The 21,832-nt window shown below is 39.1% G+C and overlaps 1 protein-coding gene across 6 annotated transcripts in view; it reads right to left on the minus strand.

The window, feature by feature from the left end:
- Nucleotides 1–21,832, minus strand: part of ELOVL7 (ELOVL fatty acid elongase 7) — an 82,677-nt gene that overhangs the window by 12,423 nt on the left and 48,422 nt on the right. For 2 of the 6 annotated variants that reach the window (XM_090276288.1, XM_090276289.1), the window contains 2 exons: nt 11,648–11,745; nt 1,964–2,154 (listed from right to left, as the gene is read on the minus strand). In XM_090276288.1, the coding sequence (XP_090132414.1) occupies nt 1,964–2,154; nt 11,648–11,711 (255 nt within the window). In that variant the 5' untranslated portion in view covers nt 11,712–11,745. Of the gene's footprint in view, nt 1–1,963; nt 2,155–11,647; nt 11,746–20,550; nt 20,647–21,832 lie in introns of those variants that run through there. The other 4 variants (XM_090276292.1, XM_090276291.1, XM_090276290.1 and 1 more) reach the window with 3 other exon arrangements.

Genomic DNA, 21,832 nt, shown 5'->3' on the forward strand with positions numbered 1-21,832 from the left:
CAAAATCTGTCAGTGAGGATCCTCAATTCTCCTGAGCTCAGACTTAACTTCTGACTAATGTAAGCAACACTCTAAGTCCACTTACTTAAACTATTCTCCACTTTTCCCTACCCTAAACAAGCACTGCACAAAATAGGAGAAGCTGTGTGTCTTGGCCTGCTGGTCTTTATTTACTAGTGTCTGACTGGTGGCAAGTAACTAGCACATTCAAACCATCACTAAAAAATAAGGCATGTGGGTTCCTTTGGTCTGATTTACTTCCTTTTCACCTTGTTCATATTTGCCCTAACATCCCTGGTGGAGGAGTTTATTCTGTAGACCAAATGCAATCAGGCTCCAACCAATAAACCAAGTGTTTGGACGTGTCCCGGAGATGACATCCTGCTCAGCTGTCAAGTCTTTGTTTAAACAGGCAGTGGAACTTAATGCTTTCCTGATATTAAATTTAAGAACACTCTGAATGTCTATGGAGCTTTTAACATATGTGCCTATATTTCAGGTCATCAAGAAGAAAAAGTAGTAATTTATATTTAGCAGCTAATAAACCCAAAAATGGACATATAAGCAACTCTAGTATTAGGGGTTAATGGGAGATAGAAACTCTCAAATTCAGATATTTTCAACACTTCTTTTATGTTATAATTGCTAAAACAGAAATCAAAACTAACTAGTTAAAACTGAATTACTTCCTGAGAGATATATTTGAGGACAGCACATTCAATGACATAATCAGACACAGCATAAAAAGACCTGAGATACACTTTTTTCCAATCATGACTCCATAAAATGGGAGATCTGAGGTCCAGAGAGGGTAAATAATATGCTCAAAATCAGACAGCTATTTAGTAGCATAACTGGGACTAACTAGCTCCTGGTCTCCTGGTTCCCAGGTCTGTTCTTAACACTGTCCTACAGTAGGTTATATCTTATCTCTGATAACATGCCAAGACCATGTGTTTTCTCTGTTCCCCACCTCTATTACTTCTTCCCTTTCAGTTACTCATGCTCCAGAAATGACAACAATAATGTGGGTGGAGTTAATTTTGGCAATAAAATATAATAGAAGGAAGACAGCAAAGTAAGTCCAGACTTCAGGGAGGCCTGTGAAAAATGAGAACAGAACAGATTGAGGGGAATCCGATCAGGTGGATTCACAGCAGGAATAAGGTTGGAGGAACACATGTGTGGATACCATAGTGTCATGAGAAGTCAGGGGGCCATGATGGACTCTTCTGTATCCCAGGAAGAGGAAGCACAGTCTATGATACAGAGGAAGCTGACCAGTGTTGGGGGAAACAACAAAAAGGAATCTCAGAAAAGCAGATAAGTAGGGTGGTTGAGGCATGTTAATAGCAGATGGAAAGAAAGTGAATCCATGAGTCTGCTTATGGGTTCTAAAAGATCCCCATCTCTCTTACCGACAGTTAAGGAACAAGCTCCTTTCCCTACTGCTTTGTGTGAGTTTAAGTTCTCTATTGCTCCAATGCCCAGCTAAACTAAACCAAAACAGTCCACCACCAGAGCTATCAGAACACGCAGAAACTAGAGTCCTGCCCTGATGATGACATCCCATTAGAGTCAGGATGAGCTCTGATGTCAGATCTGTATTCAAATACCAGTCCTTCACTTACCAGCTATGCTACTTTGAGTAAGTTACTTAATTTCTCCAAGTATGTTTCCTTAAAACTTTTATGGATCAATCTGATCATCTATTAAGGCTAAGTATGTACAAGTCCCCTGACGTAATGTTAATTTTTCATACTACCTCTGAGTAAATTATACACAGATCCTCTAAAGAGTTTAATATCTGGTCTATACCTAACAACTTTGAGGCAAATCCCTGCATAGGGAGCTAAGTTTCTAAAATTCCTTAAATCTTGAAGAGTTTTACAGTCATAACAAGAAACATAAAACAGGAAGACTCTTGCAAAATTCTCCCCTTAGGAATACTAAAGACACTTGCCTCATAACACATATACACAGAAAAGAGTACTATGAAAAAATTGTATGTTATCATCGCTTTCTTGAGTTCAAAGGGCTTTCGATTTTCCATGAGTTTTGGCCCCAGAGAAGTGACAAAATAGACATAGAGTCCCAAGATGATGGTTTGTGGCAGAGGCGAGGACATGAGGAGCCAGTCTTCAACTCTTGGATCTAAGAGAAAAAAAAGATGTGAGTACACATCCACTTAGCCAAGAGATAACTGACAGTAACCAGCATTTCTTTCTTTCTTTCTTTCTTTTTGTAAATAAATGACCTTTAATTTTTAGAATAGCTCAAGGTTCACAGGAAAATTGAGAGGAAAGGACAGAGTTCCCATATAACCCTGTCCCCACACATGCACGACCTTCCCTAAAAATCTCACACCACAATGATGCATCTGTTATAATCAGTGGACCTACACTGACACATCATTAACACCCAAAGTCCAAAGTTTTCATTAAGGTACAGTTTGGTATTGTATATTTTATGGATTTTGACAAATCTATAATACATGAATTCAGCATTGTAATATCATACAGAATAGTTTCATTGCCCTAAAATCCTCTGTGCTCTGCCTATTCATCCTTCCCTCACCCCAACCCCTGGCAACCACTGATCTTTTGTCTGTCTCCAGAGTTTATACCTTTTTCTAGAGTGTCATGTAGTTGGATTCAGATAGTATATAGCCTTCAGACTGGTTTCTTATACATTTAAGCTTCCCCATGTCTTTCCATGGCTTGATACCTCTTTTTTAGTGTTGAGTAATATTCTATTGTCTGGATGTACCACAGTTTATTTATCCACTCACCTACTGAAGGGCATCTTGGTTGCTTCCAAGTCTTGGTAGTTATGACTAGAGTTGCAGTGTCTTGCACAAAAACATCTACGTGCAGGTTTTTGTATGGATGTAGTTTTCAGTTCATTTGGGTAAATATCAAGGAGCAGTATTGCTGGGTTATATTGTAAGGGTGTGTTTAGTTTTATAAGAAACCACTAATCTGTTTCCTAAAGTAGCTGTACCATTTTGCAGTCTCATCAGTGATGAATAGGAGTTCTCATTGCTGCACATCCTCACCTGCATTTGTTGTTGTCAGTGTTCTCAATTTTGGTCATTCTAATAGCTGTGTAGTGGTAACACATTGTTGCTTCATTTGCAATTCACTTATGAAATATGATGTTGAACGTTTTTTCACATGTTTACTTCTGGTCTGTGTATCTTCTTCAGTGAGATGTCTGTTACAATCTTTGGTCAATTTTGTAATCAGGCTGTTAGTTTTTTTATTGTTGAGTTTTAAGAATTCATTGCGTATTTTGGAAAATAGTTTTGTTTGTTTTTTAATATATTTTATTGATTATGTTGTTATAGTAGTCCTAATTTTTTCTTTCCTTTGTTCCCCTCAGGCCAGTACCCCACTTCCCTCAAGCAATCCCAGCCCCCTTATTTCATGTCCATGGGTCATGCATGTACGTTCTTTGGCTTCACCTTTCCTATATTATTCTTAACTTCCCTCCATTTTGTATCAAACAATTATGCTTCTTAATCTCTGCACCACTTCCCCATTTATCCCCTTTCCCCCTCCCAGCTGATAACCCTCCAAATGATCCCCATACCTATGATTCTGTTCCTATTCTGGTTTGCTTAGTTGGATTTTGTTTTTATTTTTTAGATTCAGTTGTTGATAGTTGTGAGTTTGTTGTCATTTTAATGTTCATAATTTTGATTTTTTTCTTAAGTAAGACCTTTTGACATTTCAAATAATAATAGCTTGGTGATGATGAACTCCTTTAGCTTTACCTTGTCTGAGAAGCACTTTATCTGCCCTTCCATTCTACATGATAGCTTTGCTGGATAGAGTAATCTTGGTTTAAGTCCTTGCTTTTCATCACCTTGAATACTTCTTGCCAGTCCCTTCTTGCCTGCAAAGTTCCTTTTGAGAAATCAGCTGACAGTCTTATGGGAACTCCTTTGTAAGCAACTCTCTGCTTTTCTCTTGATGCTTTTAAGATTCTCTATCTTTAGCCTTTGGCATTTTAATTATGATGTGTCTTGGTGTGGTCTTTTTTGGGTCTAGCTTGTTTGGGACTCTCTGTGCTTCCTGGACTTGTATATCTATTTCCTTCACCAAATTTGGAGAGTTTTCCTTCATTATTTTATCATATACATTTTCAATTATTTGCTCTTCCTCTTTTCCTTCTGGCACCCCTATGGTTCAGATGTTGGCACGTTTAAAATTGTCCCAGAGGTTCCTAAACCTCTCATTTTTTTCAATTCTTGTTTCCTCATTCTGCACTGGTTGACTGCTTTTTTCTTCCTTACATTCCAAATCATTGATTTGAACCTTGGTTTTCTTCCCTTCACCATTGGTTTTCTGTGGATTTTCCTTTGTTTCATTTAGCATAGCCTTCACATCTTCCCTTATGCATTTGCTGTACTTAAGCATATCTGTCAAGCCTGTGCATCTTTATCACCAGTGTTTTTGACTTTGTGTCTGTTAGGTTGACTATCTCCTCATCACTTAGTTCTCCCACTGGAACCTTGATCCGTTTCCTCTTTTGGGCCATACTTCTCTGTTTCCTCATCTTGACACAATCCTATGTTTGTTTGCCTCTGTGTCTTAGGTAGATCTGCCACTCCTGTTACATTGTAAGGGGCAGATCCTTAGGTATTCGTCAGTGCAGGGTGACCCATTTCACCACATTGTGGCACTGTATGTGGGAGAGAGGTCTGAGAGGGAACAATGCCACTCCCTCAGCACTTGCCCATTTTCCAGGCACTTCTCCCACTTTGTATGGGACTGGCACCTCTCTAGCTGTTGCCCTGGCTGTCATTCCCAGAGTGGGTGTGTCTGTGGATGTTTTAGAACCGTGGTGTCCCTTTAAACAAGCGGTCTCTGCTGAGACACTGGCAGTTTCTCCTCTGCCCCAACCCCCACTGGTTTGCACAGTCAAAAGCAATGAGGCTTTATTTTCCCTGGTGCAGGGACCATGAGCAGCAGATTCTGGTCTGGTGCTGGTAGCACTCCCTAGGTGTCCCTCCCGACTTTTTTAAATGTGTGACTGTGCTTTCCACCGGCCTGCCACTGCTGCCGCCGCTGCTGCCACCACACCATGTCCTCTCTGTCCTGGCTCCACCCCTCCTACCTGTCTGGATGAGTATTTCTTCTTTATATCTTTGTTTGTTGGACTTCCATGCAGCTTGATTTTCTGGAACTTCTGGTTGTTTCTAGTTTTGAGGTAGCTGTTTCCTTCTTAGTTGTGGAGGGAGACACAGCATGTCTGTCTAAGTCTCCATCTTGGCCGGAAGTCCCCCAGCATTTCTTGAAGTGAGCACCTAAACTCTATCATTGACAGTGGACTATTTGGGCAATTATCACTACTATCTTCAGGAAGGGTAAAGGGAAATCTTCAGGGATAGTGTGGGGGTTAGAAACTGAGGCTGTCAGCACTCTAGGCATCTAAGGGCAAAGAGTGGTAGTGGTTACCAGCACACAGGAGAGAGTTGTATGAAGAAGCCCTCTGGAGAAGAGCTGTGACCCTCAGCTGAGGGATTCAGCCAGCACAAGGCAAGTCTGCAAGTAAGGGGTTAGGGAAACTGATACCCGAACACTGCCCTCCTCCCTCTCTCCAGTTTCCTGAGGTCTCCATTGGGTGAACTCAACCAAAAACCAAAGGGCAAGGAGCAAGTCCATGGATACAGTTCATACTGGACATTCTCCCAGAACCCAGCACAGCATGCAGAGTAAATCTGGAAGACAGAAGATACCATCCATCTATAGCCACTAGTAACATTTTAGAATTCCCCCATTCAGACATTCATCTATATACAAAAATGTTTGTGTTTTCTGTTTTCCAATATTCTTCCTTCCCCAAGAAAACTGTGACATTTCCATATATATTGTATCAGAATCATAAAATTGAAAGCAGCCTTAGCATCTCAGTATCTTAAAGTGGGGATTCTAAGAGTTCAAATCTGATATTTTGAGCAAAAAAAAAAAAAAAAAAAAACTAATAGCCTTACAACTGTGTAAAAAGAAAGTCACCTGATCACTGCTAGTTCCAGGCCAGGAGAGTAAGATGAATTGAAAATTGCCACTCAAGGTGAAATGTGATTAACTCTATAATCTTAATTGTTTGGGGGTAACTTTACCAAATTGTCTTGTGATGCTGGAGCATTATAATAAAATAAGTATGGATAGGTTTTCATGTGCACCGGACTCAGTATTGAGTCTTGACTAACCTTCGGTTGCCAAACACCATCCCGTTTATCAGTTGGCAAAGAGAGATAGAGGGAATATAGCCCTTGCTCGCTTAAATTGCTAATGATGTAGCCAATTACTGAAAGACTCTGAATGCCCTTCAAGTCTGACTTCCTACTCAAACAGAAACTCAATAGAACTTTATTGACATTCATAAAAATACAAAGTTCTCAAACTTAAAAATATTTTAAAATTAAGATTATCACAGTTTAAATTGGGAAAAGCTTTGAAATCAGCTATCCAAGAACATGTCACTGAAGTCTTTTATTGCTTCTATTAGCTTCCTTCTTTCACAAGTTTCCCGACACATCTGTGTGCCATGTGATATTAAGAAGGCCACAAGGGCCCTGGCCAAGTAGCTCAGTTGGTCAGAGTGTCATCTCAATATGCCAAGGTTGTGGGTTTGATCCTTGGTCAGGGCACATACAAAGAATGCATAAATAAGTGGAACAACGAACCAAAGTCTTTCTCTCTCTCTCAGTCAATTAACAGGGCGGGGTGGGAATAAGGCCACAGGGACCTCTAGCCACAGGTCCATACCTCACCAGGAAAGTCTCAGTAAATAAAAGTTGTCACACAACTGGGAACCATGGGACAGAATTAGAACTGAACAAAGTTTAATGCATTTATTCTGTCAATGAGTAATCCAAACCTTAAATACATGAATATCACAAGCCATATTAATATAGCTAGTTTTCATCTCCATTGAAATAAGGGATTAAAACTAGTACCAAAAAAAGACCTGTGCAAGGATGTTAATTAACATTATCACCTTTGGATGGTGACAGTACAAATTCTTTTTATTTTTTTCTAATGTTTCTGTTATTAAAAGACATCACATGTATGACTAAAAACTAGTTGTTGTTATTGTTTAAGTGTCAGTAAAGGAATTACTGAATTAGAGATATATTTTATTTTATTCTTTCACGACTCAGCAGAGGGGGAGACATTCAAATGACATCATCTTTCTGTTATTCTGCTGGTAACAGTAGAAACAAAATAAGTCCGGAAAAGCATGCTGGGCTGGCTCAGGAAGTAGAAGAAAATAATCTTAAAATAAATAACTTTTTCCTAAAATTTAACATTTTAAGGACACACCTTTTAAAAAACTCTGTGTGTGACTTTCAAGTTCTACAGAGCTTTTTTAAAAAAATCATTATATCCTTAGGGAAAAGCTAGTTAATCTGATATCCTGTTATTTTAAAGCAAATAATAAAACAAAACACTAAGCTTTTAAATCCTATTTTAGCAAAGCTCTGGAGTTGATTCTGACTCTGACTGATTTGTTATGTGACTTAGGGCCATTGACAAAGTCTTTTTGCTCAGTTTTCTCATCTGTCAACTGGGCATAAAACAGCATGTATAGAGGGGAGGAGCGTGGGGGACTAGGTGAAAAAGGTGAAGGGATTAATAAGTACAAATTAGTAAAATACAGCACAAGGAATATAGTCAATATTGTAATAACTGTGTATGGTGCCAGGTAGGTACTGGAAATATCAAGGGGTAGCACTTTGTAAAGTACATAAATGACTAACCACTATACTGTACACCTGAAATACAAAATAATATTGAATGTAAAATGTAATTGAAAAATAAAATAAAACAGCATGTATCTCATAGAGGATTGAGTTACTGCCTGTAACGAGCCCAGCACAGCCTAAGTGCTTAGTCAGTGTTGCTACTATTATGACAGCAGGGTATCAATTCTGACAGCACAGCAGAATCACCTCTGGAGTGTTTAAAAGTCAAATGGCCAAAAAAATGTCCCTGATCCAACTGAATCAGACTCCATATTCTGATCCATATGGGTCTCAGGCATCCATATTTTGAAGAAAAAAAAAGAAAAAACTGCCCATGATGAACTGTCAGAATTGAGAGCCAGCAGTTTGGCAAGCTGCTTTCTCCTACGTTCAGGGCCTCAGAGTCCCTCACTACGTGCCCCGCAGTAGTCTTTTATGTGGCTTCCCTGTCTCCCGACCCAATCAGCTACATCGGTTTCCCATACAAATGCCAAATTCCTACAAGTACAGCTCTGCTCAGGTGACTCCTCTACTTAAATTAGCTCTCTATACTGAGTAGAACAAATTCAGAGTCTTTATATTTTCTAAGTGAGACAGCAGGTTCCCCGTGATGAAAAGTTGACATCAGGTGTGAATGGTGACTTGCTAGGGGTGGTGGTTGAAGGAGGATGCTCATTTAAAGTTAATCCTGACTCAATCTATGATTTCACAAATTACAAAGTGTTTGGGGGTGAGGTGAGCTCTGTCTCCCCCAGACACAAAAGGCTGAATTTAAGTGTCATGAGTAGAACCAAGATGGAAGCAGGAATGCGAAGAAGGCAGGCTGTCTGAGAGGCCATACCTCAGTGATTACCAAACATCTGACTTATTACTAGCCTGATTGTTCTTTTCTAAGTGTGTCCCATAGAGAGAGTACAGGGGAATATTAATGAACTTGTCCATCAACTACTTGTAAGGCAGTGTTCTCTTCTTAAGTAGCATGTACTAGCTCAAAGAGTACAACCTTTAAAATTCCAAGCACCAAAAAAATGGAGAAGCTGGAAGAAAGAGCAAACATGTACCTCAGTATTTTGTGCAGTACCAAAGCTTCAGAATGGCAACACTCTTACTCAGACCCTATCTTCTTGCAAAAAGATCACAACTAAGTCTGAAAAGTTATTACCATCCAAATACAAGGAAAGTTACTTTATAAACATTAAAAAACATTAATTATATAATTATTTCAAAATTTGACACTTCATATCTAATAATCAAAATAAATCCTCTTATAGTGAAAGTATTAATTAAACCATTTTTAAATTCCATAGCTATGGAATTTTCCACATGAAATAACTATGTACGACCACAACTTTTCCAGCAATCAGAAAACCAAAGAATACCAGTAAGTTTCCTGAAGGCGACTCAGGATTAGGGCCAAAGCCAAGAACACACTTGAAATTCTTGGCCCTAGATCAGGTGCTTAGAACTTCCCAGGGTAAGCAAAGTAAAACTGAACTAAGATAGCCAGAAACGATTCCTAATGGCTTTCAGGAATCAATACCGCACTAAGCAGAAGCAAAAACCCTCTCTTCTCTTACTTGAACATGTCCTTACAAAGAAGTAAATCTCAACACAGGGGAAAAAATGTGAAGACATTTTTTAAAAAGGTGATATGCTATATTGAAAGTATTTTAAGATGAAAATGTTCTATCAATCATCTGTCACCACCACCCCCACTTGTACTGGGAAACTTCCCAAATGACAGAGCACTTCCACGTAAATTATCTGGTAGATGGTAGGTACCAGTCTCATCTCTGTTTTGCTAACAAAGAAACTGAGACTCACAGACAATAAGTCATTGGTTCAAAATAATCTAGCTAGTACACAGTAGTGTCGGAACTTACATATTCCATACCTTCCCTCCTCTCTCAAGACTTCAAGTTAGCCCAACTTCAGTCAGTTGTGTCGCACTGCCTGCCTCGTCCTCTCATCCTTCCTGTGCTGTTTGCAACACTGTGGCCAGGGCTCTCCTTGTCTCCCCAGAACCACCCCTAACCCTTGGTCATACCTTTTTCTAATATTATTCAGCTTTTAAATGTAAGCATTCCTAATAAAAAGGAAGGAGTTGATCCATGGATACAAGTAGCAGTGGAATTTAGACATAGTTCATTTTTAAGTATTTTATACTTCTAGCAATATATAGATATTCATCATCATTTAAATTGATTTGGCTCTTGAGTTAGTATATTGATTATCTGAATTTCTTGGGTTCCTGCATTTGGAATAGTGAATAGCAAGAATTGAATAGCAAGGGCTCTGTTCTTCTAAAAGGTCTATTCCAAAAAAAGTACCCACATCTACTTCATTCCCAAGTTCAAATTAAGGGAATTAAAGTAGCAAGGTACACCTCTACTTTGAAAAGCAATTAAAACATTAATATTTTTAACAATAAATGAATAGAAATAAAAAATTTTAGAAGAAAATGAAATATAGTATTTAAATACTGAATTTATAACTACTACAAACCTGCAGAGAAGAATGACCTCTAAAGAAATCTATGTATTCTCTGCATCATTATCTAAATTGAAAAAACTTTAAAAAAAAAAATAGAAGGAAATTTGAAAATAATCACTTTTCATTTCCGTCCCAGCGTGAAGTACCTCTATTTATGGGATCTTTTTTAGATCCTTGCTATTCTTCAGAGGTAAAACTGCCGGGACCTTTTTTAGTGAAATAAAATTGGTCTTCAGCAGTCTACTGAAAATGATGGCAAATATGAAACAGTGTATAGTGGCTGAAATTAATGTTAATTGGGATATAATGCTAATTTTGGCAGGTACCAAGAGATGGCACTTCTTCCTCCTGAATATGGTGAGCACGCAATTTCTGGTTGACAAGCAAGAATTTAAGTGATGGCAGTGAACATGTGTGAAATAATTCAAATGGGAAATACCAGAATACTAATCCTAATCAGAAAACATAGGTTCTAATTCTTTCTGCCAACAACGAACCATGATGTTGGCAAAGCCCCATCTCTGGGCCTCAGTTTTTTCAACTCTGAGATAAGGAGTTACCTATGATGATATCTAGGTCCATCTCAGCTCTACAAAGCTTCACTATCTATTTTTAAAAATTTTACCTTTGTTATATTTTTAGAATGGTTTGTAATAGTTATAAAAGCAACACATGTTTAGCAATTTAAGGAAATCTAGATAGACATAGATAAGTAAATAAGAAGTTACTGATAATTCTACCACACAGAGATAACTTCTAACCCCCATAAAAAATACATGTAGTGCTTTATAACCTGCTTTCATTTAATGTATTTTTAAATTTCTTGCTGTGGGATTAAATGTTTTTTCTGTAACATTGATTTTTTTTTTAAAGGGTAAGGGGAGAAGGCAGGCATTTCAGAAGCACTCAGGGGTTACCCTAGGAAACACACCCTGCCCATTCTGATACACCACTGGGGCAGGGGGCAGGATGCAGCACTTGCTGTTCAAGAGCCATCCTGCACAGAGCCATTGGTGGCAATATCTGTTATCTCCCTTAGGAGGAGCATTAGGGCAGAATCACATCTAAGAGCACTGTGCCTCCAAAATCACTTTTAATGGTTTCTCAGCTGGAATGTGCTGTCATTTACTAACCAATTCTCCTCACTCAATATTAAAACTATTTTCACTATTATATACATCACAACGAACATCTGTGTAGTTCTATCATTGCACATATTTATAATGAAACCCCTGACACTTCTTTACTAATTAGTAATAAAAATAATATTTTGGGTGTCCTTGAGGGAGTCTTAAGCTGCAAAGTCTCTCATTCTGATTCAGTGAAATCCTATTAAATATAGGACTCTGACATAAAAGGAAGGATGAACCTCAATTAGAAAATATGGTTACTTACCAGCATCCTTGATCCAATTACCATAAAGACGCACAGTCCTTGAAGTAAGATCACTGAAGGCCATTTTCCACTGGATTTACTGGCTCTTACAATAGGCTCTTCAGTAAAATGAAAAAGAAAGAAAGAAATGCATTATGATCTATGAATGCAAATAAAGCCAAGTTTCTAGTAATACAATATTAAAAATGCTAAAAATTTAATAGGAATAACTGGCAAAGCAACAAACTTTTAGTGAGGGTAAATGCATTAGTGAACCACATGAAACTCTGATGCAGTTGCAAACATTGAAGTTTTTTCAACGCTGTAAAAACAATGCTTACTTTGCTGAAAAAGGCTGACATTCTATGTACAAGATACAAAAGGAGTAAATATATGAACTTTCATGGCAGCACCTCCCTTTTATACAGCAATGTAAATCAGGAATGGACTGTTCCTCCCATGGCAATGCTGAAGTAAAAACCCAGAAGAAGAAAGTCTGGAAAATACATAAAGTTTCAGAGAAGTTACTCTGATCCAGACTTATAGCTGATCTTCAGGCATAAGAAGGAGGTCTTCTATATGCAAGTTTTTACAATTTAAATGGAATAGAGGTAGAAAGAGGGAGGGAAAGAAGATTTATAAGAGCCAAGAGGAAGCTGCCTAGTTTATCTGAACAAATAGACGAGAATAGCTGGAAAAAGACCAGTGAGGAAAAACTAGCTGTATTATACATTAAAATATACTCTAAATCTCCAATAATTAAAAGAGTGTGACACTGGCTCATGAAGAGGCAAACCAAAGAAATACAACAGAATAGCAAGAAATAGACCAAATACATTTGAGAATTTAAACTGTGTTCCATAAACTCTAAGATATGCACTTTCCCACATTTTAACATCTCTGAAATCAGCACACACCTTACAAGTGGATAGTGTATCATAAAATAAGCAGTATATTTGATTCCAAGTCATGTGGTGGGAAGATGAAAAAGTTCTGGAGACAGATGGTGGAGACAGTTGCACAAGAATGCAAATGTACTTAATGTCGCTGAACTTCATTACTTAAAAATACGTGAAAGGTACACTTTACATTACGCATATTTTATCACAATAAAAAGAAATTCTTTAGATCTAGGATAGGAAAATTGAGTCTTTCTTCCAGCATTCTAAAATAAAAGTCATGTTTATATTTTACGTGCACACACACACACATACATGTATATGACAGTGATAAAGGTGGCATCTCAAACCAGTGGGCACTAAATTACTGCTTTTTAATAGATGGTGTCGTACAACTGGACAGCCTTCTGGAAAAAAAAAAGTTGGATCCAAACATTATACTACAAACCAAGATAAACACCAAGCAGATCAAAAATTTAAACAAAATAAGCCCTGGCTGCTGTGGCTCAATGGATTGAGCGTTGACCTGAGAGCCAAGTGTCGCTGGTTCGATTCCCAGTCAGGGCACATAACTAAGTTGTACATCAGGTCCCCAGCTGGGGGTGCAAGTGAGAGGCAATCACACAGTGATGTTTCCCTCTCTTTCTCCTTTCCCCTCTCTCTAAAAATAAATAAACAAACAAATAAATAAATCATTTTTTAAAAATTAAACAAAATAATAGAGCCACGAAAGTACTGGATGGCAACTCGGGAGAACACTTTCATAACCTTAGAGTGGAAAGGGCCTTTGACTTAAGCTTGATTAGATATAAGAGATGACTAACAACTTTAATCACATGAACATCAAGGAGAAAAAAAAGCCGAATGACAAATAGGAAAAAATATGTTCAATCTATGTCATAGACAATTGTTATTCTTCCTAATATAGAGAGAGTTCTTAGAAACTGATAAAACTTGTAAACCAAGAAGGAAAAAAGATGAGCAAATTTCTGTATAAAAGGAAATGCAAATGGCTCTTAAAACATAAAAAGTTACTTAACTTTAATCATAGTAAGAAACCTACAATATTTTATTGCATTGGATAGGCCAAAGTCCAAACATTTTTATCAGATGGGCCAAAATCCAAAAATGTGTTAACTTTGTTGGCAGGACTGTAATAAACTGATACATTGCTGGTGTGAGAGCAAATTAGTACAACCCTAAGTGAGGGTGATTTGGCATTATCAGTCAAAGCTATAAAGGCATATTTTTTTTAACACAGCAATCCCACTTCTAGAAACTTATACTCTTGTACATGCACATATGAAGAATGACATATATCCAAGGTTATTCATTGCATCAGCTGGTGAGAGCAAAAGACTGGAAACAAGCCAAATGTCTATTAAAAGAGGACTGGTTAATAAATGATAATACATCTAACACCATGAAATAGTATGCCATTGTAAAAAAGAATGAGGAAGCTGTCTATGTGCTGATATGGAAAGGTATCCAAGATAAATCTCTATGTGAAAAAAGCAAAGGAAGGTACAGAATTTTTATATAAATACGTTTTATATAGAAAAAGAGGGAAGAAGAGTATAAATTTATATTTATTTTTATTAGCATAAAAGGAACTCTGAAAAGATATCCATGAGAAAGAGAATGAGGTACAAACTGGCTGAAGGGGTGGAAGGAAGCCCTATATCATCTGGTGTTTTATTCATGTAAATATATTATTACATATCCAAAAATAAAGAATTAAAATATTTCAAAGGGAAAAATAAAAGAAGAAAATCAGTCACCCCTTTGCTGGGACAATTCTTCCACACATAAATGTGCACATACACAAAAGAAGAACTGTTATCTTAATTCCTCAAGGGTCTGCCAGCTCCAGAACATCTCTCCAATCCAGGAAGGCATCTCAGCATGCTCTCTGCTTTGGTACATCCTGTGTCCTCAAGCCAAGCTCACACTCAAGATGTGGTGATGCCAGGGTTTTGTCAGAGTCAGCTTGGACTCTTTTTTCCTACAGATAGTTCTATAGTGAAGGTGTGATGTGGGGTTAGGAGCAGGAGTTATGGGGTCAGTAAGACCTCAGTTTGAATCCCACCACTTAAAAGCTGTGTGATCCATGCAAAATTAAAGCTCAATTCCCTACTCCGTAAAAAAGAAGTCCTACACTGACCAAGATAAAATACACTAACTCACAGAGTTGTTTTGAGGACCATATATTTGTAAAGTTTAGAGCTCAGAATCTGAATGGAGATTCGAAGTCAGACATTATCATTTGTAAGAGACAAATTGTACCAATTTAATTGGAAAGCATCTGGCCAAACCCATTACCTTGTACAGTTGAATGGTAGTCTATGGAACAAATCTAGAGAAAACAGTACTACTTTCATTTTAAAAGCCTGTATGTCTGTCATTGATAATACATGATTCTCCCCTTGATGTTTCCAGTTGTCTCGATGTGACTGTTCCCTCCTCCTCACCTTAGCCACTGAGGTGACAGATCTTGAGCTATTATTTTCATAATTAAACTGCCAAAACAATGCTGTTTAAATAATTCACAACCAGACTGAAAGATTCTAATTCAATATGGCATATGGTAGGGTCAAAGTATTATTCTGCTTTCTGTGCAATTCCCACCTTTGTTTTTTCACTCATTCTACCATTTTCCTCTCCGCAGCTCTTACTGAAGCCCAGAGACTCAAAGAAACCAGTCTAATGCCAGTGAGATATACTCACAGGCAGTAAACAGTGGTCTCTCTAATCCCAAAGACTACACAAGACTAAGGACAGAAAAGGTAGTCAGAGAAGCAACTCACACTGCACAGGATGGAGAGGCAGAAATAGGCATCCTCCAAGCAGGAGAGAGATAGAGGACTGGAGAGATCGGGGTGGGGGAGGGGATCCATTAACCCAAGCTTTCTGGAGTAGAGACTCTCATTGATCCTTTGCTTGTTAACAACCTGCCTTAACATGTGTGGGCCCACCAGAAAAAAAGGAATGGCCATAATTGTGTACGGTTGGGCCATAAAAGGAAAACATGATCCACTTACCTTGTTGAAACTGAACATAAACTGCTGAGAATTTCCTTATAAGCTGATACAATAATGGGCTGAATGCCCATAGTACATTGTAGGGATTGTCTAAAAAATTAATAACTGAATTTGGGGCAGCCTGGGTTGTCCTGCCAATAAAATGTTACCCGTGGACCAGAGCCAGGCATGCCCTCCCGACCCTCTACAATGATTAGGCATGGACACTTGATTGCTAGGCAATGGTACATAGAGATGGGAAGAAACTTATTCTTTGCGGTCAAGATATAGAGCTATCTTCTAGCTGACAGCAGAACTGGAACCATAACAAACAGTTTAAAACAATCAATGGCACAAAGTTCAGGGCTGGAGATGCCAGAAAAATTGGGTCTCTCATGTATGTGAAGCAGAGACTTAAAACTCAAAACCAGTAAATAAGACACTTTCATTAAGGGTGGAAGAGGCCAGAGAGGTGCTACAGGGGGAGAGAAAGAAGGTCTCTATCAGAGTTGGTCTGCCTCAAAAATAATATGGCAGATTAGAGTGAACAGCTTGTTGACAGGGGACTAGTGCTGGTAAGTCACTGCCCAACCCCTGCAACTGACTCATGAATTTTGCTCTTATTTTTTACAGTATTACATGGTGACTGGGTCACTGGGTAGAGAAGGGATGTAATCTGCCCAGAATTGCTTCTTTAGGCCTACATTAAAGATGTCACGTTCCAATATGAGAAATACGCTTGCTGCCTACAAGAGAAGGCCCTTCCCACAAGCAGCTTACCTGAAGTCTATTCAAAGCCACAAGCTGCTTAGCACAATGTCAGCATGATTTAGACACTAACACTAGAACACAGAGAATGTGCTTAAGGTACCTGATCACTTCGTCCCTTTTGTTCCAATCTGTTTTAACGGTAATCACAGGCAGAACTTGTCTGAGAGAACTTACTGGAATTCACTCAAATGGGGATGAGACCTCGGGGTTGCCTGCAGTAGGAAGTACCTAGCAGGAGTATAGAAATCTAAAACCATGGCCAACCACTTCAAGGTGGACCCTCAAATGTAGATTTATCCAAACCCTGCAAAACGTGTTTGGGACACTCTCTTGAGGGAAAGGAGTGGTAGAGTCAACATAAGGCTTTCTTAGGGCATGTCTGTGGTCCAGAAACAGGGTCATATTGTTTCCCCTTTCTCTTTTGATGTTTGGGAGGTTCTGGGCTCTACCCGCTGATTTCTGCTTTGGAAATCAGACATCAGGGACAAACCAAGAACAGATCTGGTTAGCCACAGATGCTACTCAGGGACACATGAACTGAAATGAGCTACAGGAAGGTACCCATATAGGGATGGAGGTCTATGGTGGAACTGGGGACATTTTCTGTTGAAAAGGTAATTCTAGCCTCATATTTTGGGTTGTGGTTTGAAGCTTTACCCTTGCTCAAAGTAAGGGAAGAGAGGGAGACAGGAATAAATCAAGCTATTCCACAAAATAACAATTGCTCATTAGAGAACTGATAAGGGAAACACACCTTCAAATGCAGATAATTTGGCAGGAAGAGTAGGGCCAGCTCAGAGAGCAACAAGAAAACATGGCACACCCGAATCATTAGACAGGGACAAGGAAGGTCAGCAGTGAGTCAGAACAGGTGACAGGCTCTCACCCTGCAGGGAGGTGAAAGACTCCCTAGATGAAGGTATCACAGATAGTTTCTCTCTAGGTTATGATTTTGGAAAACCAGAGTTCAGACAGCATCTCCGCTCCTGCTGTCTTGGGGAAGAAAAACCCTGAGATGAGGAATACATTTCTCAGTAAGAACTGAAAGATTGCTAGAAAAACTTCCACCTAGATATTAACCAATGCATTTCCTGTGTATTCCTGTGTATTCCCCTGCTTGGCTGTTTTCTCACTGGAACTGGCTGTCACCCCACACCCTTTGTAGTTAAGCAAAAATAGCCTTAAGAGGTTGTGAACTTGAGTGCTGGACAGAAAGATTGGGGTACTTGAGTTTGTTCTGTGTCATTGATTTAGTAAGATTGAGGCTGGGGAACAGGCATCAGAAACTTTTAAGTATATTAAAATGTGAAAAATAACTATAAAGTGATAATTTGTTTGTTTAAAACAGGGTTTCTCAACCTCGGCTGTATTGACACTTCGGGCCAGACAATTCATAATTGGGAGGAGCTATCCTGAACATTGTAGGATGTTTAGCACCAACCCTGGATGTCAGGAACATGCCGTCCCCAGGTACGACAACTGAAAAGTTTTCCAGAAATTGACTAATGTCTCCAGAGCAGCAAAGTCATCCCCAGCTGAGAACCACTGGTTTTAAGTAAACTACCAATATTTATTCAGCCAAATCAGAGTAGTTTCCTTCACAGTAATCACTTTGGCAATTACAGCAGTCCCCCTTTATCCATGGGATGTATATTCTAAGACCCCCAGTGGATGCCTGAAGGCACAGACAGCACCAAACTCTATATGTACTATGGTTCTTCCTATACATACATACCTATGTATAAGTTGAATTTAGAAATTAAGTAAAGAGATTAACAATAACTAATAATAAAATAGAACACAGCAATATGCTGTAATAAAGGTTATGTGAATATGGGTTCTCTCAAAATATCTAGGTGCACTGTACTCATATTCTTGTGATGATGTGAGAGGGCACAGTGCCTCTGTGATGAGACAGAGTGAGATGGACATGCTGGACAAAGGAATTTACATGCGGGAGGGACAGAGTGAGACTGTGAAATTTCATAATGCTGTTCAGAACAGTGCATAATTTAAAACTTATGAATTGTTTATTTCTGGAATTTTCCATTTACTATTTCCAGACCATGTTTGACAGCAGGTAACTGAAACCATGGAAAGCAACACTGAGAATAAGGGGAGACTACCATATACATTTATTTCAGTGAGGCTGTTGTTCAAATCAATTTTTGAGCTTTTCTTTACAAATCAACTTCAGAGATTTTCAAAATTTCATTAAAAGGCTTCAAAGGAGAAAAGCCTTTGTTTAATGCTTCTAAAAATCAAACTCTTAACTAATAAGTTAAGAATGGATTTGAAGGTAAATGGATCAAGCTAAGCTACATCTTGATAACTGGGATTTGGAACAAGAGGAGTGAAAGTGGATTTAACGATAATTTACTATTAACATTTTCAAGTTACAGTTAGCAAAATGAGGATAATTCCAGAGGAACAAACTCAAATATTTAGGGCTATAGTAATATTAGCGGAATAAATCTATAGTAGCCTGAGGTGACTGGAAAACTCATTTAACTTACAGTATATTGGTTGAAATCATTTATTATCTTTATTATTATCGTCGGCAGCCGTCCGTCTCGAGAGACGATGGTGTAGCTTCTTAAGAGTCTATCTGCACCGCCGAGAATGGCTGTGCAGTCCAACTCGGGAGTGACACGGTATCTCTCTCCTCCCGTGTTGAATCGACATCTTGCGATGACGCTGGAGTGTCCTCTCCAGTGAAGCTGAAGCTACAGAGCCTGGGCACGGTGATATGGAGGGTCTGCTGTTGCCCATGCAGCAGACCCCCCCCCTCTTCGCAGCTGAAGGGTCCAAGGGAAAGACGGAGTCAATACAGCTTGGCTTCAGGTGCGCCGCAGGAGTTGCCGGTGTTGACTACAACGTCAAACCGCCTTAGGGACTCCGGCTCCGGATTTTCTGTCGGGGTTTACTCCCTTAGCCTTTCCCCTGAAGAGGTATGCCGCAAGGCAGCGGAGGTGTTTTGGAGTCAGAGTTTTCCTTCTCTGATGTGCCCTGACTGGAAGATCGAACCAGCGACACTTAGCTCGCAGGCCGACGCTCAATCCACTGAGCCAAACCAGCCAGGGTCACTTTATTATTATAAACTTCAATTAAAAGGCAGTGAATATAGAATGTGAAATAGACTCAGTGAAAATTTATTTCAAATGACAGATTTTTCAATTTTGTTAATTATTGTGCGCGCTCACACACACCTGTGTGTGTGTGTGTGTGTGTGTGTGTGTGTGTTCCGGCATTTTAACCAGATGTAATTGTTTTCCTTAACTTTGTCAAAAGGTTTGGTTCAGTGTCTGTTTTAACAAGACAGGAGAGGATGAGCAATTAAGGAGTATGGAGAGAAAACAGACCTAACGTCCCTTGTTCCTAGAGTAGAGTTGGGGGAGGATTAGCCTAAGATTTGAGCTCTCAAAGCTGCATACTACCTGAGAGTATGACTCTCCTTCCTGGAAGGCAGTCAGACACACATACACCACAGCAGACGCAAAAGTACATGTTTGTTATACCTGCCATACAGGATTTTGTGTGTTATTTTAATGTTATATATATAATGTTTTATAATAGACATAGATATACAGTAGTCCCTCTCTATATTGCGGCCTTACTGTATCATGGGATTTTTAAAAATATTGTATTTATTTATCGCGCATTTCTTGCTATATCGCAGGATTTTGCGGTACTGTATACATATTTATATGCGTTATATTTATGATTTTAATGATTTTTGCCTAAAAATTTTCAAAAAATATATTTAAAAATAAATGATTCTAACATTAAAAGAAAATTAAGTCGAAATAAAATACTGCACACTGTTTACAGTATGTATTTTTTTTTTTTTTTGCGGATGAACACATACATTACACTGAAAACGAGATGTATGCTCAAGTTTGTTTGCCTACATGAGACTACACAGCACACGAATGGCTGATTGATGGAAAGTGACTAACCAGAGCATTGTCTTGTGTATCCTGGGCACTGGTTGGCTCAGTAACCGTAGCATCAGTCTGTCTGCTATCCCGCACTGTGTGCATGTGTTAGCATCTCACCTTGTCCACTTCACTCCTACCTCCGATCATTGTGCGTAGTTTTGCCCTGTGGTGCTGTGTTTTGTGAAGTTTTCCTTAAAGACTGAATTTATTGCAAGCCCTACAATGCCACCCAAACGTTCTGCATCTTCTAAGGATTCTGGCAGTGAACCCAAGTGCCAGAGGAAGATGCTTACCATAAAAGAGAAGGTGGAACTTCTCAACATGTTGAAGGAGGGGAGAAGCTATGCGTCTGTTGGCCGCCATTACGGGATCAACGAGTCTACGATTAGCTATATAAACAAGGACGAGAAGAATATCAGGTCTATGGCATCAGTGACTTTCAACAAAACAGCAAAGAGGGTGGTTACTTCCCACAATAAGATCATTGTGAAGATGGAGTCTGTGTTAGCTATGTGGATAAACGATTTCAGAAAAAAGAATATCTTGCTGGATACAAACACTATCCAGACGAAGGCCAAGCAACTGTATGATCATTTAGCAGCAAAAACGGATGATCACGATGGTGATGAGAATGAAGAAGAGGAGGATGACGACGACCCTAAAGCAGGACATTCGAGTGCTTCTCCAACCAGACCAGCCCCATTCAGTGCCAGCAAGGGCTGGTTTGACAAATTTCAGAAACACTTTGGACTCAAGAGCATTTCTGTGCATGGACAGGCTGCCTCTGCAGGTAAAGCCAGAGCCGAGGAGTATGTGAACAACACGTTCAAAGACATCATCGAGGAAGGAGGCTATAAGCCTGAACAAATTTTCAGCATGGATGAAACGGGCTTATTCTTGAAATGGACGCAGTCTCACACTTTTCATTATGAAGGAAGAAGCAAAAGCCCCTGGTTTCAAGGCCCAAAAAGATAGGGTAACTTTAATCATGTGTGGGAATGCTGTAGGTTTTATGATAAAGCCAGGGCTTATTTATAAGTCCAAGAACCCAAGGGCCCTAAAAAACAAAAATAAGAATATGTTGCCTGTGTACTGGGTGCACAACTCTAAAGCTTGGATCACGAAACTCCTCACGACTGATTGGTTTCATCAACGTTTTATCCCAGAGATTAAGGTTTATCTGACAGAAAAAGGCCTTGATTTCAAAGTGCTTCTGATAATGGGCAGTGCTGGAGGCCATGCTGTCGACCTGACGTATGATGGCATCCAGATAGACTTCTTGCCACCGAACACCACATTGCTCATTCAGTCAATGGACTGAGGCATTATTCGTGCTTTTAAGGTGCTATACACCCAAAACGCCCTGCAAAACCTCATTGAAGCTATGGACTCCGATGAAGACTTCTCGCTAAAGGCGTACTGGCATGAGTACACAATTGCATCATGTCTCCAAAATATTCAAAAAGCCGTAAAGGAGATGAAGAGTGAGACTTTGAATCCCAGCTGGAAAAAATTGTGGCCAGAAGTGACCCATTATTACAAGGGATTCTATCCTGATGAAATCCATCACTCTGT

The sequence above is a fragment of the Furipterus horrens genome, unplaced genomic scaffold (genome assembly GCF_987537825.1).
Source record: "Furipterus horrens unplaced genomic scaffold, mFurHor1.1.pri manual_scaffold_5, whole genome shotgun sequence".
Classification (NCBI taxonomy): domain Eukaryota; kingdom Metazoa; phylum Chordata; class Mammalia; order Chiroptera; family Furipteridae; genus Furipterus; species Furipterus horrens.